This window comes from Giraffa tippelskirchi, chromosome 8 (genome assembly GCF_054371585.1).
Source record: "Giraffa tippelskirchi isolate mGirTip1 chromosome 8, T2T-mGirTip1v1.2.pri, whole genome shotgun sequence".
In the NCBI taxonomy this organism is placed as follows: domain Eukaryota; kingdom Metazoa; phylum Chordata; class Mammalia; order Artiodactyla; family Giraffidae; genus Giraffa; species Giraffa tippelskirchi.
In genome coordinates, this window is record NC_137282.1 from 51552657 (window position 1) to 51571404 (window position 18748).

Sequence of the window (18748 nt, forward strand, 5' to 3'; positions counted from 1 at the left end):
AATCTGCCCCTCCCTTTCTTTGTTACCTCTTCTCTATGTTGTACCATGCGTGCTCTTCTGAGCCCTTCCTTGCATTTATATTTCTCTCTCTCTCCTTCCCCTCTTCCTTTTTTATGAATCTTCTCTATTTATTTAAAAAAATCCCTGGTGGCTCAGACAGTAAGCAGTCTGCCTTCAACGCAGGAGAACTGAGGTTCGATCCCTGGGTTGGGAAGATCCCCTGAAGGAGGAAATGGTAACCCACTCCAGTATTCTTGCCTGGGAAATCCATGGACAGAGGCATCTGGTTGGCTACAGTCAAATGCAGTCGCAAAGAATCAGATGCAACTGAGTGACTTAACACTTTGAATTTTACTTTTCTGTTTATTTTTAATTTATGGTACACAGATCACATAGAGTTATATAGTTGGAAGTTGCATTAAGAGGGTTTAATCCAGTTTCATAATTCACATGGTTGGTGACCTCCATGTGGTAGAACTGATGCTAGAGTTCCTACCACAGATGAATAACAGCCTTCCAAATATGTACTTGTTTATTTTTGGAGTCTCAGTCAAGATGGTTGAAGAAGTTTAGTGCTGATGCAGCCTTACTTCAGAAAGGACTGGGATTCTTAACCAACAACAAGGCCTGTGGAACCTGGGCATCCTTGAGGGTCTTCAGGATAGTATCCATCACTTGTGTCTGTCTGTCTGTCTGTCTGTCTATCTATCTATCTACTTACCTACCTATCTCTCTTCCTTCCTTCCTCCCATTCTTTCTTATTTCCGTTCTTTCTTCCTTCCTTTAATTTTTATTGGAGTATAGTTGCTTTACAGGCTTCCCTGGTGGCTCAGTGGTAAAGAATCCATCTGTCCATGCAGGAGATGCGGGTTCAATCTCTGGGTCAAGAAGATGCCCTGGAGAAGGAAATGGAAACCCACTCCAGCATTCTTGCCTGGGAAATCCCATGGACAGAGGAACTTGGTGGGCTGCAGTCTGTGGGTCTGCAAAAGAGTCCGACACAGCTTAGCAACTAACCAACAGAGCAACAATTGCTCTACAGTATAGCTTCTGCTATACAGCAAAGTGAATCAGCAGCACATACACATACACATACACATACACATATACATATACATATACATATACATGGGCTTCCCAGGTAGCGCAGTGATACAGATTCTGCCTGCCAATGCAGGAGATGCAGGAGATGCAAGAGATGCAGGTTCAATCCTTGGGTCAGGAAAGATCCTCTGGAGTAGGAAATGGCAACCCATCTAGTATTCTTGCCTGGAAAATTCCATGGAGAGAGGAGCCTGATGGGCTACAGTCACAAAGAGTTGGACATGACTGAGCAACTGAGCACACACACATATATATACACATATACATATACATATACATATACATATATCCCCTCTTTTTTGGATTCCCTTCCCATTCAGGTCACCACAGAGCACTGAGTAGGGTTCCCTGTGCTCTATAGAAGGTTCTCGTTAGTTGTCTGTTTTATACACAGGCTCTTCTTTTACCTGTGGTGTTGGCTTCAGGGAGATACGGGTCTTTGATGGCACTTTGAATAATATCTTTGTCCTCAACTTTCTTTCTGTTCAGCTGAGATGAATGCAGTCTCCTTGGGAAAAAAATAATTTGGTTTCCCAGATTTTTAGTTGCAACAAAAGAACTCTAGGACTGAGTCATTAATTGTTGCAGCAGAGGTTAAAATGAAATAAGGACCACTTTAAGCTCATTGGAAGACTTTGAACAGTCTTGGAAAGCCAGTAAGGATCCCGGGCCGGACTTTTCCTTACTTCCTAGGAAATCTGAGTGTCTTGAAACTTCATTCTCTTACCATCATCTCATTATCAGAGTTCATTCCAGGCTCACAGTAAATGATTCTTACAGAAGTGTGGCCAGAGTAATGTGACACTCTTTCTGTTATAACAGAAGGCCATCTTACCCTGAACCACATTGTAATACAACATGTAATCTGTATTTTCTTTTCTCTAAAGCAAAGTCTCATGCAAGCAGTGAGCTTCATTGTTGTTGTTCAGTTGCTCAAGTCATGTCCAAATCTTTGTGACCCCATGGATTACAGCACGCTAGGCTTCCCTGTCCTTCACTAACTCCTGGAGTTTCCTCAAACTCATAATCCATTGAGTCAGTGATGCCATCCAACCATCTCATCCTCTGTTGCCCCTTCTCCTCTTGCCTTCAACCTTTCCCAGCATCAGGGTGTTTTCCAATGAGCCATCTCTTTGCATCAGGTGGCCAAAGTATTGGAACTTCAGCATCAGTCCTTCCAATGAATATTCATGGTTGATTTCCTGTAGATTGACTGGTTTGATCGCTTTGCTGTCCAAGGGACTCTCAAGAGTCTTCTCCAGCACCACAGTTCAAAAACATCAGTTCTTCGGCTCTGAGCTGCTGGATTTAATTGTCCTGGATTTTAAGTAGTCTGCTTTCTGCCAGAAGTCTTTCCTTTTGCAGCATCTGTTCTGCCCACTGTGGCCCTGAATCTGCTCACTCTGCTGAATCTTTGCAGACTGGGCCAGTGGGTCTAAGTTGATCTGTACTTTCAGGGAATATTTTATCATCTAGTGACTCAGTTGATAAGCGCCTATGTTTGTGCCTATGGATACAGATATAAAACGTTTTTTTTTTAAAGTCTAAATTATTTCTTTGACTTTAGCAACAATGCAGTCTCTCTTAACAATGATCACTTTTTGAGTGATTGTAAAAATATCAATATTAAATGCTATTGAGCCAAAGAGGGGGCTATTGGAAGTTAAGAAGATCCCATAGGTATGAGGCTGATGTTGGAAAGCATTGAAGAAATTCCCTAAATGTGGGGAAACATCGAAACCAGTGGTAAACTTCTTCAGTCAGGATGAGTTATGCATTCACTGCTCTGTTGATCCTTCTGGTGAAAGGAGGCTTGGAACAGTAACTTAGGATGCAAGGGAAAGGCCACTCTTCTTGGAGTCCATAAATTCACCAGCTGTCCATTGTTCTGGGGATATAGGGAGTGAGGAGCCTTATTATTATGCAGGATCTGGTCTCACAAATGCTTCGCTGTCCAGCCTGTCAGACCCTCAGGTTTGTTTACTTAAGAAATAAATGGAAACCTTAGAGCATATGAATGGAAGGAAGGCAGATTTTTAACCAACTTTATAATTTTCTCTGTGCTTCAAGGCAGTCTTTTTAACTGCATGGGCTGTCCAAGTTCACATCAAAGTCCTGTACAATTGTTGATCCGATGTTCTTGTGAGTAGATTTAGACAGTTTACTGTTGTCACCAGAAGGTGATGTTGAGACCTTGTTAAACAGGCCGCAAACCTGTAGCCCTTCAGAAACTTCCCTTTAAAGAAACCCGGTCTCTTAGGGTCTCTCTCACCTCGATCCTAGGGAATAAGAGAAACTTAAAAGAGACCTATATACTCTTAGGAGAAAAATATTCGTATCAGTTAACAACCTCCTACTAGCCACACAATGCAAAGCCTCAAGGGTCACATCATTGTTCAGAATTTCAGATGAGCAAACAGGCATGTGATTTGATTCTTTTGGAGGTAGAAGGACCTGAACTTGGTGGAACTGACATGAAAAATAATAAAGACACTAAATAGACATTGTTATCACCAGCTCATTTGGTGGAGAAACAAATAAATCTGAGTTCAGTTGTTTAACCTTTCATTTTAATTACCAGTGCAAGGTACAGAGAGAAGAATCTTTGGGAATGAAAGCCTGAGTGATACCTTAAAATGAGAACTCTGGAAGGCTGCCATCTATTTCTGTTTATTGTGGCTAAAACTCTGGCGATAGATGAATTTTATGTACACGAAGAATTGCTGTTTTCATTTGTATCTTCATTGAGCCACTTAATTTTTTTTTTTTTTAAATAATAGCTTATTTGTTCATTATTTTTGACCGTGCTGGATGTTCGTTGCTGCGTAGGCTCTTCTCTAGTTGCGGTGGGTGGGGGCTGCTTTCTAGTTGCGTTGCTTGGGCTTCTCACTTTGATGGCTTCTCTTGATGTGGAACACGGGCTCTAGGGCGCACGGGTTTCAGCTGTTGTGGTGTGTGGGGTCTGTAGTTGTAGCTCCTGGGCTCTGGAGCACAGGCCCAATAGTTTTGGTGCATGGACTTAGTTGCTTCACGGCCTGTGGGATCTTCTCGAATCAGAAATTGAACCTGTGTCTCCTGCATTGACAGTCAGATTCTTTACAACTGAGCCACCAGGGAAGCCCCTGAGCCACTTAAGTTTTGATCATTTAATTAATTAATGGCACATTTCCTGAACTTGCACTGAATCACTACCATACTTTCTTACTCAGTTTGGGAATACTTTTCACATTATCAGTTTACATAACACTTTTTTGTTGTAGCCTTAATATAAAGAATACATCCCCTGGAGAAGGGAATCTTCCTGATCCAGGGATCAGACTCAGGTCTCCTGAATTGCAGGCATTTTCTTTACCATTTGAGCCACCAGGGAAGCTCTTAATATAAAGAATACATAACACAAATGTTTACTATTCTGTGTGTGTGTGCATCTGTCTGTGTGTTAAGAGATAATCCCTTTGTTGAGAAAAATGCTTATAGACAAAATTATTTTGCTTAATTCCCCCCTACATATTAATTTGAAGAAGAACAGTATTTGGAAATAAAGTTGTAGTTCAACAGAACTGTGTTTACATCAATCATACAAATGAAAATATGCTTAAAACTTTATCCCAAAGTAGGTTTTCCATTTAAAAATCTCATGGAAAGCAAATAGCAATTGTTCTGTTTTCTTTCAGAGATATCTTTCTTTGTCCTCTATTGTTCTAGTCTAATGTTTGGCAACTGGGGTGGCATTTAGTGAATAGTTTGCTTTTGTAATTCCAAATATCACTTTAGGTTGTAGTATTTACTTTAAAGTAGATTATTTCATCAGTTTCGAACTATGGGGGAAATATACTTCTTAGCCTTATTTTAATCCTTTGGGAATATAAGCATTACTTTAATTGACAATTTTATTTAATTAGTGTTGTTAATTATATTAAATAGAACACAACCATCTCAATAAAGTTCAAACTTTTACTTAACTCTTTAAAATCAGGGCTGGAGTAATTTTGCACCTTATTGTATGCATTACTAATAACTGGGTTCATTAATAATGGTTTTCATAAGCAACATGGAGCATAATTTTAGTCTCAATCCCATAGTTCTCAAGGGGAGATGAGATTGGAAATGTAGATTGTAACAGGTTTTCTAAACTATGTTGAAAATTTTGGACCTTTTCAAATAGTAAAGGGAAATCCCTTATTTTGTTGGGGCAGAAAATGGGGTGATGACAGCAAAAGGTCAGCAGGGAGACCAGTCATGGTTAGAGCAGTCCTCCAAGCAAAAATTAAAACCTAAATTATGGTAATTGCTGTGTAATTGGGAAAAAAAATGGACAGAAGAAAAATTACTTTGTAGGAAGGCTCAGTAAGGATTGGTGCAGTTTTGGGATTTGATGGCCCATGGTGTGACTCCAGCAGATATGAATGCATGAATCCTTAGCATTGTAAGCGGAAGATTAGAAAGTTCTCCTTTCTAAATATCCCATTTCAACTACTTTACTATGCTTTTATGTTATGTGACATTCACAAATGTGATTTATTTTGTATTATAATTTTATTTTTCAAACTACTGATTTCCAAATAAATATTATACTGCATCTGAAAAATCCATGCTGGAAGCGAATCAAGGGAGAGGGTGGAAGAAAAGAGACATATTCTGAGCAGCTGTTGTGATCCAGGCTATGGTTTCAGCTACTCTGCTGATGATACCTGCACAATTTCTCTCTGAGCTGATTTATGTACATCTTGCAGATGAAGAAACTGAGGCATATAGACTTATGTAACATGGTAAAGGTCATGCAATTAGTAGGTCCTGGGAGTTAGAACTGAAACAAGTCTTCTTGATGTCAAAATCTTTACCTCTCCCACTGCTTTGCTTTCCTTTTCTTACCTGTCTTCAGGTGAGGACTTTTAGAGTCCTCTGGGGACTTACCTCTAGAGTCCTTACCTCTAGGGACTCAGAAACGATAATGAGAGTACATAAAATTTAGGAATATGGCAATAATAATATTTGAATTATTTCCATTTAATTTTATTATCACTTTATTTCCTAGTGTAACCATATTGCGAGTGCATTTATTGTTACTGTTTATGGAAATAATTTTTATAGTAGTCATTAAATGTCACTTGTTTGTACTAATTTCTACAGACGGTAATTTTGAGATTCTTATCTAGTGAATAAATGAATTAAAATGACCAGTAAGAAAGCTTTCAAATGTAACCAAATAGTACATGGAAGTAAAGATAAGTAAGTCTTAATTGCATTGCTATATCTCAAAGAATTAAGAATTGATGCAAATTTGTTTTGCTTAAGGAGCATTTGTTTTGCTTAAGGAGAGAATTTTTCTTTTCTAGAATGTTCTAGGCCTGACTCACTGTGCTTAGAGCATGAGTTGGGAGTCTGGTAGAGTCCTATCCACCTAATTGTTCAACCAATGGTGAATAACTAGCTGGACTGTAAAGCAGAGGCCAGTGCTCTTTGCTTTTTGTCTGTATGCAATTTTGTTATCAAGACCTTTATTTGTAACTTCATGGTATTTGTTACAAAGGCAGAATTTTCATGTCTGTATTTCTGGTACTAAGACATGACTAAGATTTTCTGGTACACTAACATGTTTCAGTTTATCAGTTTGGAAAGGGGTAAAGTGATTAATCATTCATTCTGCAGTATTGAGAGCCGACCATATACTGGCATTGTACTAAGAGCTGGAGAATGTATCAATGAACTAAAAAATCCTTGGAGCATAACTATTAAGTAAATTTCGTGTTATATTAGAAAGCAAATAGTCATGTCATTAGTGAATAGTTTCATTATGTTTTACATGTTTTCATATGATTCATCACTGTATATAACTTTAGATTTCTAGTTTTCTAGCTAGGATGTAGAATCTACAAAACCTGCTGAGTCATTCTAGAATACCTGTCTGAGTATGGACCTTTCTGAAGCCACTCTGTCAACATGAGCTTGGTACCACATGCCTGGTAGCTGGACCTAAACTGCTGACAGTGCTTTCCCATTCAAGGCACCTGCATTTCATCCTAGTTTTCCCGAATTGTATTTACATTTACACTGAAATGTGCATAGCTTCTTTAGTGATGCAGCTAAGCATAGGTAGGCACCTTGTCAATGGACACTATATTTAAGCAACATGAGTCTTCAAGCAAACTTGCAGATGCATATTTTTATCTTAAATTTTATTTTAATTTTTGATATCTTATTCTTGGGTTTCTCATTGATGCAGATGGACCACTTAAATTTTATTAAAAAAATCTTTTTTGGCCATACCACAAGGCATGTGGGATCATAGTTCCCTGACCAGGGATCAAAACCATGTCCCCTGCAGAGGATGCACATGCCCTCTGTGGTTTTGAACCCCCCAGGGAAGTCCTTCTTTCCAGATTTTAAATTCTGTTTCCTCATTGTCTTTTCCTTTTTTGATTATTTTATTAACCTCAAGTTAGAATTGCTCATGAAACAATTTGACTTTCATGGACAGTTTGACCTGGTGCCTGAAGCATATTGTCTTTGGTTTGTCATGGCCATTTCCTCCTTCCTCTACCCTCACCAACCCTATCTTTTCTTACCTTCTTTTTCACGGTCTCTCTTTGTCCAAACTCCCTATAAGGAAGAAATAGCCAATCAGGACAATAATCTCCCAAAGCCATTTTCTCCCCAGCTTCCCACAAAGGTCTTTCAGGAACGATTCAGAACTTCCCTTCTCTTGAAGAGAACAGCATCTTTCCTTTTCAAGTCAAGATGATTTTTCAATTTATACATACCCACAGTAACAGCACAGTTTGCCTGCCTAACTTTTGGACACTTGCTTGTCACAGAGTTGGATACTATTTCAACAGGCAAGTTGAAGATAATCACATTCAAGTGACAATAGAGCTCTTTTAAACAAAAAACTAAACAGAGATAAATGTATTTAATCTGAGCTGCATACGTTATTGGAGAAGGCAATGGCAACCCACTCCAGTACACTTGCCTGGAGAATCCCAGGGACGGGGGAGCCTGGTGGGCTGCCGTCTATGGGATCGCACAGAGTCGGACACGACTGAAGCGACTTAGCAGCAGCATATGTTATATTCAAACAAATTTCAGTTTCAAAACAGTAATAAATATGATCACAAAAGTCACTTAAAGCTGAGTTGACTTTAGGAAATAAATAGATGGTAAATTGTTAGCATTGGTAATATTTTTAGCACATTTTATGTTGTTTGCCACCAATTCTTTCCTCCATGAATTCATCTCCTCTGATTTTGATGTCTGTATTTCCTGCAGTCAAATATGATAACTACAGTGCAGGAACTCGAGAGAGCCCAATAGGTAAACTTTTTAAGGAATGGCTAAATGATAGTTGTTAATTAAGGAAGAAAATATATTTATGCAAATTAACAGGAATTGGAGAAAGAAAGAACTCATCTCATGGAAGATGTAACTGCAAACAAAAGGAAGATGAAGGAGCTGGAAGATAATTTGCTTTACCGTCTGACCAGCACCCAGGGGTCCCTGGTGGAAGACGAGAGTCTCATCCTTGTGTTGAGTAAGACAAAAAAGACAGCTGAGGAGGTGACACAGAAGCTGGAAATTTCAGCCGAGACAGAAATTCAAATTAACTCAGCCCGGGAGGAATATAGACCTGGTGAGTTTGGTAATGAAAGACAAATGTCACAGGAAAATGAAGCGAGAAATGAGAATTAGAGAAATCGAAGTAAGGACGTTATGAAAACAACTATGCGATGTGGAGTGGCCATTTATGCCATTTCTTTAAATATTCAGCAAAATTGAGATGAAGAAATTTTATGATAGTATAAATGTTCTAAGCGCTTATAATTCATGTTATTGGCAAATTCCTTAAGGTTCCTATGAACTTATTTTTAAACCAGAAAGTTAAGAGGAGAGTTTTTAGAGGACATCTGACTGCAAATTAGTGAAGTCTGAGGAATTCATGCTGCGTTGTAGGCTGTTCACTAGTTGTTTATCATTGGTAACAATAAGCCTGTATTTTATTTGCAGCTTTCCTAATAGGAAGGTAGTTCTCTGGTCTCATGGGACCTCTTCAGTCTTATCCACAAATCAACAAATCAGTGTTATTTACGGGTTATAAAGGGAACCTGCTAAAAGAATTCAATTTCCTTTAGTAATTTATCATGCTTCTGGAAAAATAATCAAAACAATATCTACTGGTGGACAGTCAGGAGCATCATCTCTGTGATGCCTTGGTTTGCCAACTTGAGGCCAGGGTTAGTCAGGGCTTCTCCAGGGAGCTTAAGAATGAGGTAGGTCCTTACAATGCCTACACAATTTGCTGGTGTTACAACCTGTGCTGTCCCACTGGTTGTCTTCTCTACCTACAAGAAAATGTAATAAAATGTATTTATAAGGGATCTAGAGATTCTCCACTGGAAAGTATTACTTAGTGAGGGCCAACAGCAGACTACTTGTACAGAGCTTATAAAGAAGAATCAAATGTTATATGATGACATTGCTCTAGACGCCCATTGCTGGTAGACAGGCATTGCTAAGACTATGAAACCTGTTGTTTTCCCGTAGCGTTCAGACTGATCTGTACATGGGTCATGTATTGTCCTCACCACAAATGCAGCCTTGGTCTTGTTTGTCTTTCAGTCGCCACCCGGGGTAGCATCCTCTACTTTCTCATCACGGAGATGCGCCTGGTTAATGAGATGTATCAGACTTCGCTCCGCCAGTTTCTTGGCTTGTTTGACCTTTCCTTGGCCAGGTACGTCTGTATTCAGGAAGCTGAGCTGAGTTCGGTATCTGTGGGATGGAATGATGATATTATGTTGATAACTTCCCCCCCTTTGCTACTAAGCTGCTTCTTCTTTTTAATCTAAACTGAGCGTAATTACCAATATGTTAACAAATCATTCTCATTTGTTATTTTATGTTCAGAGAAAGCTCTACCAACTATTCATCCATTGATCGATTACTTTGGGTTCACGAGTTTCTGTTTAATAAGAAAATTCCCCAGATGTTGTTGTGAGTGATAATGCTCGGCAGGTAAAATTGATCCAGATGACGTGAAGGATTCTCTTGTGTTATTTCATGTTGAGAGAATGTTTGTTATTTTAGATTTAAGAGGCTTACTCTTGATGCATATAAAATAAGAATTGGTTCTCCAGAGTTACTTATTTTCCTTGAAGGACATTGTTTTTATGAGCAATTGAAAAGGGCAGTGAGCTAAACCTTATTTAAATGCTCTCTTCTCCAGATCTGTCAAGAGCCCAATTACAAGCAAGAGGATCACTAATATCATTGAGCACATGACCTACGAGGTTTTTAAGTACACAGCCCGGGGGTTGTATGAGGAGCACAAATTCCTGTTCACGCTGCTGCTTACCCTGAAGATTGACATCCAGAGGAATCGAGTCAAGCACGAAGAGTTTCTCACCCTTATTAAAGGTTAGTATAAGACTAGGAAGCATTGCGCACGAGAGCAGATGTACGAATTATTGTGAGGGTCGTGTGTGTGTTTATCAGTAGTTACCTTGCGTTTCATCGAAGATTGCACTTATGAGAGATATTTTATTTGTTCATTTATTGCATGAAGTTTTTTAAAATTTTATTTATTGTATTAAAATATATATATATATGTGTATATATATATATTTGTGCTGGGTCTTTGTTGCTCTAGGGACTTCTCTATTGGCTCAGACAGTAAAGCGTCTGCCTACCATGCGGGAGACCCGGGTTTGATCCCTGGGTCAGGAAGATCCCCTGGAGAAGGAAATGGCAACCCACTCCAGTACTCTGCCTGGAGAATCCCATGGATGGAGGATCCTGGTACGCTATAGTCCATGGGGTTACAAAGAGTTGGACACGACTGAGCGACTTCACTTTCACTTTGTTGCTCTGCATGGGCTTTCCCTAGTTGCAGGAAGCAGGGGCTACTCTTTGTTGTGGTGAGAAGGCTTCTCACTGTGGTGGCCTCTCTTGTTTCGGAGAACAGGCTGTAGGTGCACAGGCTTCAGTAGTTGCAGCTTGCTGGCTCTAGGGCACGGGATCAGTAGTTACGGCTCATGGGCTTAGTTGCTCTGTGGCATGTGGAATCTTCCAGGACCAGTGATCAAACTTGTGTCCCCTGCATTGGCAGGCAGATTCTTATCCACTCTACCAGCAGGCAAGTCCCTGCATGAATATTTATTGAGAACCTTCTGTGTGCCAGGACACAGAATAGGCACTTGGAACACTTAATAAGCAAGTAAATTGTGTAGTATGTGAGAAGCTGATAAACACTGTGGGGGGAGAAAACAGAGAAGGATAAGGGAGATGGGGAGTTACACAGTATGTGGAGTGAGGGGGCGTGTTAACATTTTAAATGGGATATTTAATGGGATTTCTAATGGAGTGGGACTCCTGAGAGATGGACAGGCGAGCCAAGACCTGGAGGAGCAGGGGGTGCTGGCCTTGGGGACATTTAGAGAAGTGCTGAAGGAAGAGGAGCTGGCATCAGTGCCTCTGTTGGGAGGGAGCCTCGTACTGTCTGCAGTGTGGTGGAGGCAAAGCACAGCAAGCAGGGCGGCTGAGCAGTGGTGAGCGACCATGCTGCTCATCCCATGAGTATTTCCTCTGCGTCTGTTGCAGCATTGTTCACAGGCTGAACAATCTATTAGGCTGGTCAATATTGAGTAGGCTCTGGGAGTTGGTGATGGACAGGGAAGCCTGGCGCGCTGCAGTCCATGGGGTCGCAAGGAGTCAGACACAACTGAGCGACTGAACTGAACTGATTGAAAGTGAAAGTTAGCCATGCAGTTGTGTCCGACCCTTTGCGACCCCATGGACTGTGGCTCACCAGGCTCCTCTGTCTATGGAATTTTCCAGGCAGCTGGCCAAAAAGTTCATTTGAGTTTTTCCCATAACATGGAAAACCCCCAAAAAACTTTTTGGCCAACCCAATACTATACATTTCTAAACAAAGGTTTACATTTTTTTTTAATGTTTATTTATTTGGCTGCACTGGGTCTTAGTTGCAGCATGTGAACTCTTAGTTGAGGCATGTGGAATCTAGTTCCCTCACCAGGGATTGACCCAGTCCCTGCATGGGGAGCTTGAAGTCTCACCAAGGAAGTCCCTGGAGATTTATCTTTAAAGATAAAACACAACTTTATCTTTGGACAAGGGGTGGATTTTCATGACATCACCTACATGGAGAGCAGATTTGCAGAGAAACTTGAAGAGGATCCCATGGGGGCAGAAGGAAAGGGCACAATGGGAGTGTGTAGGTCAGAGTCACACTTACATACATACAAATGCATATTTATATACATATGCCTGGAAGGAAAGCTATGGCAAGCCTAGACAGCATATTAAAAAGCAGAGACATCCTTTTGCCGACAAATGTTCATCTAGTCAAAGCTATGGTTTTTTTCAGTAGTCATGTACGGATGTGAGAGTTGGACCATTAAGAAGGATGAGTGCTGAAGAATCAATGCTTTCAAACTGCGGTGCTAGAGAAGACTCTTGAGAGTCCCTCGGACAGCAAAGAGATCAAACCAGTCAATCCTAAAGGAAATCAGTCCTGAATATTCATTGGAAGGACTGATGCTGAAGCTGAAGCTTCAATACTTTGGCCACCTGATGAGAACTGACTCATTGGAAAATACCCTGATGCTGGGAAAGATTGAAGACAGGAGGAGAAGGGGACGACAGAGGATGAGATGGTTGGATGGCATCACTGACTCAATGGACATGAGTTTGAGCAGACTCCAGTAGATAACGGAGGACAGAGGAGCCTGACATGCTGGTGTCTGTGGGGTCACAAAGAGCCAGATGCAACTTAGTGAATGAACAACAATGCATGCATAGCTTATAATGGCAATGAAGACTCATCATTTAGACATGAAAACTTAGAAATGTATGATTTTTGGATGATATCTCTTTCTGTCTCTTCTTTGTCTGTAATCCTTGAACTCTTGCCCTTGTTTCTTTATGTTCCAAGCTTCCTAAATCAGAGCACATGGAAGATGAATAGTCTGGAGAGACATCACCTTAGGGAGACATGTAGGTATAGGAGTTGCCTTCTTCAGTGAGTCCTTTGTATATAACTGATTTCTGACCTCAGTGACTCTGGCCCTTCAGTTGATGGAGTTTCCTGTGGGAAAGTTGTTCCTGATATCCTCAATTCAGGCATAAGATGCCTTTCCCCATAGGAATGACATTGACCTTGACATCCAGAAATGGTTGAGATACTGTAAAGTATGTTACAGTTTGGTATGATCAAAACAAACATGGAATTTAGAGTTGGAAGACTCTAAGGGAAAATAGTGGCTTTGCCACTTTGGGATAAGTGGTTTTGAGCAGATTATTTAAACTTTTCAAGGTTCAGTTGCCTTAGCTATGAAGCAAGGATAGTCATATCTACATAATAGGATTGTTGAGAATTCACACAATTTATATAAACCCTGGAACATAGAATATGCTCAGCAGATGATGGGCATTGTTATTTTATCTTTAGTTTTTTAGTTTATTTCGGTTTCTCTGAGGCTTGTATAGGTTGGACAGGATTTTGTGGACTTCCTGCATTCAGCACCTATTTCTTATGCTCCTTTAGGACACAGGGCTTCATAAGATTTCCCTTTGTTAGTTATGTTGGTGAGAGCTGCCCAAAGACACCAACTCCCTCTGTAAGGATTTTAAAATCACTTGGTTGAAAATGTTTAGATAGCAATAATGTTTTGATACTGATCTTTTAATTTACTCATCTCTAAGATGGGAAAATGTGAGTCTAGAGGTCTTTCTCAGTCTGCCTTAGCTATGTCACTTCATGATTGTGTGGTACAGCTTGTATGAATCATTATAAGCGTGTTTCAGTTTTACAAAGTTTAATGATAAAGATTTAATTCTCAAACATCTTTAGAATTTATTTTGAATTATTGCTATCCCAGCTGTTTATTCTTTGGAAATCCATCTAATCTGGTGCCATATTATCCAGGAATATGTCCCCACCCTCCACTACAATATTCTTTGTGGCCCATTGTACCCTTCTGAGGCAGCCAAGATATTCATGACAGAATTACCCTCTATTAAACAATGAATAATGCTATGGTTTCAAGGGACCCTCTTTTCCATGAAAGTCTTTTCTCTAACCATGTGGTGGATATGTTATTCTTTTCAGTTTGTTGGAAAATGGACATTTTCCATGGAAATTGGTGTGACATTTTTCAACACAGTGCCATTGTACTTGGGTCTGTAACTGTTCCCTGGTGTTCAAGCAATCTGTTTTGACTTTATGAGCTAATATTTTCACTGAAATGACTTCACTTACGTCTTGTTCCACTTACCTTGGAAGTCTACTAAGATGGATTTGGCAAAAGACAGCAACTTCGTGGGGTCCATGGTACCTGAATAAAGCAGAGATTGCCTCAATAAATATCTTGAGTATTATTACTTGTTTATGACCTGCTCTGTTCAAAAAAAGATTGTAGCCAAATGGGTTGGTTATATCCTTTGAAGAATTATGCTCAGAGCATATTTTTCCTGAAGCATTTTAATAGATGTTGTTTATTAAACAGTTTATTTTATCCTATAGAAGACTTGCTAGCTCTTGCTTTGACTTAAAATATGATTGTTCACACATTTAGTTTTTCTGGGATGGACCACAGTAACATTTTTAAGCTGTCATTTATTTATTTGATGGTGCTATGAGAGCTATATGAGTTACATGAGGTTAGATAAATTATCAGCAAAGAGATAGGAGTCAATACCTAACGGAAATGTTCGTTGTGGGTAGATTGATCAAGAATAAGTGACATAGCCTAACAGGGCCCTTAGATGTGCTCCGTGGATGTGAATAATATACTGGTTCATAGAGGAGAATCTCTTAAACACAGATAGTGTTACACACATATCTAGATAAATTCTCTCCTGAAAATGTTGTTGTTCAGTTGGTCAGCTGTGTCTGACTCTTTGAGACCTCTTGGACTGCAGCACTCCAGGCTTCCTTGCCATTCACTGTCTCCTGGAGTTTGCTCATACTCGTGTCCATTGAGTCGGTGATGCCATCTGACGGTGAAACTCATCCTTAAAATGAGCTTATGTCAATATTCTGCAGTTCTTCATGCTGACAACAGCTGCTCATTTAGTGACTCTCAGCTGTGTCCCTGATCCTGTTTTGAGTGCTTCACCTCACCTTATTTATTTTCTGTCATTATCACAACACCTGAAGTGAAAGTGAAAGTGTTAGTCTCTCAGAGGTGAGAGAGACCCCATGGATGATAGCCTGCCAAGCTCTCTGCCCATGGAATTCTCCAGGCAAGAGAAGTGGAGTGGGTTGCCATTTCCTTCTCCAGGGAATCTTCCTGACCCAGGGATTGAACCTGGGTCTCCCTTATTGCAGGGAGATTCTTCACCGTCTGAACCACCAGGAAACACCTCGGTGTCATTATTCCCATTGTACATACTTGAATACACAATTCCAGACAGATGAGTTGACTTGTCGCACACCTCGGCCAGGTGTAGCTGAAACAGAATGCACCACTTACCTGGATCCAGACCTGGATCACTGATCCTTAAATGTGTTTTTCTGATACCATCTGTTCCTTTATTAAATGTTAAAGCTTATTCATCACTATGATTTATATTTCTGAGTTTCATAAATGTTAAGGTAGTAAAAGAATTGATATTAAAATAGTTTCAGCAAGTTTTTTTTTTAAATACAGATATTGTTTTACAGTACAGAAACAATTTTATTAACATAATATGTTTAACTTGAAAGGTGGTGCCTCCTTGGACTTGAAAGCCTGTCCTCCTAAACCGTCTAAATGGATCCTGGACATGACCTGGCTAAATTTGGTGGAACTCAGCAAACTTAGACAGTTTTCTGATGTCCTTGATCAGGTAACTTGTGCTTTGAATAAACTTATGATAATATCCCAGTGGGCAGCCTCCTGATTTATCCCTGGCTGTTTGGGGAAGAGAAAGATTTCTTACTACTATCACTCCTAAAATGGAATGACCAGTGCTTGACTCTCCTCATGGCTCATTCATATTCTGATAAAGCACACTTCACCCATGGCAGGCTGGTCTCCAGGAAGAAATTAGTTGCCCAGGAAGTTTAACTAATGCTGTCCTGGGCCATATGTTAGTATCACCAATTGGAGATAGACAAATGGGAAAATAGATTCAATTAGTTTAAGAGATTGCTGTTACAATATAAAATCTTTTTATGCAATTTTCAATTTTTTTTTGGTTCTCCTACTCAAAATGAAACTCTAGTACTGCTTTGCTCTAAAAAAGAGTGATTAGATATGGTCAAGAAGTTTTGCCATCTTCCTATAGATTCAATGAAAAGAAATCGGAACCTGCCTCTGAATGCTAAATATCCTTTCTTTCCTCTAGTTCCTGTCTCTCTCTTCTTCCTCTCCTTGTTTATACTGCCTTAGCTAGGCATCTGGGTATGAATCTAACACAAACACCTGGCCTTTTATTTTTAGAACTTTTTGTCCTTTCATAAAAACAGCCCGTTTTGATGAATTGTGTATATATTGGAATTATGGCACTTGGGTATGGAAAGTTGAACGGGGACAAGTCAAGAAACAGGTTCTTGAAAATCTGATGACCAGCTGGACAGCAAGGTGGCTTTCTTCAGCTGCAAGTTGAAGGCTTTGACCAGAAAATGTCCAAACACTGGTCCTTTTTTAAAATTGAAGTACGACTGGGCTTCTGTGGTAGCTCAGATAGTAAAGAATCTGCCTGCAATGCAGGAGACCTGGGTTTGATCCCTGGGTCTGGAAGATCCCCTGGATACTCACTCCAGTATTCTTGCCTGGAGAATCCCATGGACAGAGGAGGAGCCTGGTGGACTACAGTCCACGGGGTCACAAAGAGTTGGACTTGACTGAGCAACTAACACTTTCACTTTCACACATAGTTGATTTACAGTGCTATGTTATTTTCTGGTGTACAGCAAAGTGATTTAGTTTTATACACACACATGGACACACACACATGCACACTATATTCTTTCTCATTAGGGTTTATTATAAGATATTGAATATAGTTCCCTGTGCTGTACAGAAGGACCTTGTTGTTTACCTATTTTATATATAGACGTTTATATCTGGTAATCCCAAAGCCCTGATTTCTCTCTCTCCTACCCCCTTTCCTTTTTTGTAACCATAAATTTGTTTTCTATGTCTGTGAGTTTGTTTCTGTTTCATAAGTAAATCTATTTGTTATCACATTTTAGAAGTGATGTGTATGTGTATGTTGGTCACTCAGTGGTGTCTGACTGTTTGGGACCCCATGGACTGTGGCCTGCCAGTCTCCTCTGTCCATGGGTGTCGCGATCATCGTCGACCAGGACCGGGGGACTGGAGTCAATGAGAAGAAGGACACAGGGCACCCAAGTCTGGAGTGAAACAAGGGGACTTTATTTGCAGAAACGCATGCTTGTATATCTTCAATAAAATGATTACTCAGCCATTAAAAAGAATGAAATTCTACCAGTTGCAACAAAATGGATAGTCCTGTAAGTAAAAGGTCACTGAAGGGAGTCACTGAAGGGAGTCTAAGCAGGTGCTCTTTCCCGTGATCTCAATCCTGAGAACTGCGTGCAGCTCTGCTTGTTCCTGTTTTCCAGGAACTGATAAAGAACAGAGAGTCCTTGAGAAATGGACACAAAGGAAGACAACAACATATTGGATCCCTTAAAGCTGAACGTCCCCTGACGCATGGGGTTCTCCAGGCCAGAATACTGGAGTGGGTAGCCATGCTCTTTTCTAGGGGATCTTCCTGACCCAGGGATCGAACCCAGGTCTTATGCATTGTGGGCAGATTCTTTACCACCTGAGCCACCAGGGAAGCCTTTAGAAATGATATCATATGGTATTTGTCCTAACGTTGGTCCTTGACTTTGCCAGCTTAGGTTGATGGAAAGCTTCAGCTATATTTTTATGTTTTGGCTTAGGCCTGGTGATGACCGTGTAATTTGGGTGCAAGCCATCTTCTTGGGTTAAATAGCTTGTGTTTAGGAGATTTTAATGCATTCTAGCTTGTTCCCTCATGGGATAACTCCTAGTGACCTTTCCTGTACCATTATTTGTTATTGAAGTAACTGTCTTCTGGAGATTATATTTTATACCTGAAATCCCTTCACATAATGTAGTCTTTTGTGATTGAAACAGGTTATTTTCTATTCTTACATGATACTTTCTGAATATGAACCCATATGCCTTTTTCCTTTGATTACATCTCTGAGAAATACACTTGGAGCTTTTTTTTTTTTTTTTTAAATTTGGAGTATGATTGCTTAACCATGTTGTTAGTTTCAATGAAGTTAACCAGCTATATGTATACATATATCCCCTCCCTCTTATACCTCCCTCCCACCCACCTGCTTTCCACACCTCTAGGTCATCACAGAGCACTGAGCTAAGCTCCCTGTGCTGTACAACAGCTTCCTGATAAACCGTCTGTTTTATACATGTATGTATGTCTGCTTAATCACTCAGTCATGTCCAACTGTTTGTGACCCCATGGACTGTAGCCTGCCAGGGTCCTTTGTCCATGGAATTCTCTGGGCAAGAATACTGGAGTGGATTGCCATTTCCTTCTCCAATTTTACACATGATGGTGTATATATGTCGATCCAAAATCTCTCAGTTCGTTCCACCCTCTCTTTCCCCTTCTGTGTCAA

General features: G+C 40.1%; 1 protein-coding gene across 1 annotated transcript in view; it reads left to right on the plus strand.

Moving 5' to 3' along the window:
• The window catches only part of DNAH5 (dynein axonemal heavy chain 5), a 310603-nt gene that overhangs the window by 248787 nt on the left and 43068 nt on the right, over nucleotides 1-18748 (plus strand). Inside the window, exons 66-69 of the mRNA XM_081520843.1 lie at nucleotides 8488-8731; nucleotides 9718-9832; nucleotides 10325-10515; nucleotides 15827-15948. Of these exons, the coding sequence (XP_081376969.1) occupies nucleotides 8488-8731; nucleotides 9718-9832; nucleotides 10325-10515; nucleotides 15827-15948 (672 nt within the window). The remainder of the gene's footprint in view (nucleotides 1-8487; nucleotides 8732-9717; nucleotides 9833-10324; nucleotides 10516-15826; nucleotides 15949-18748) is intronic.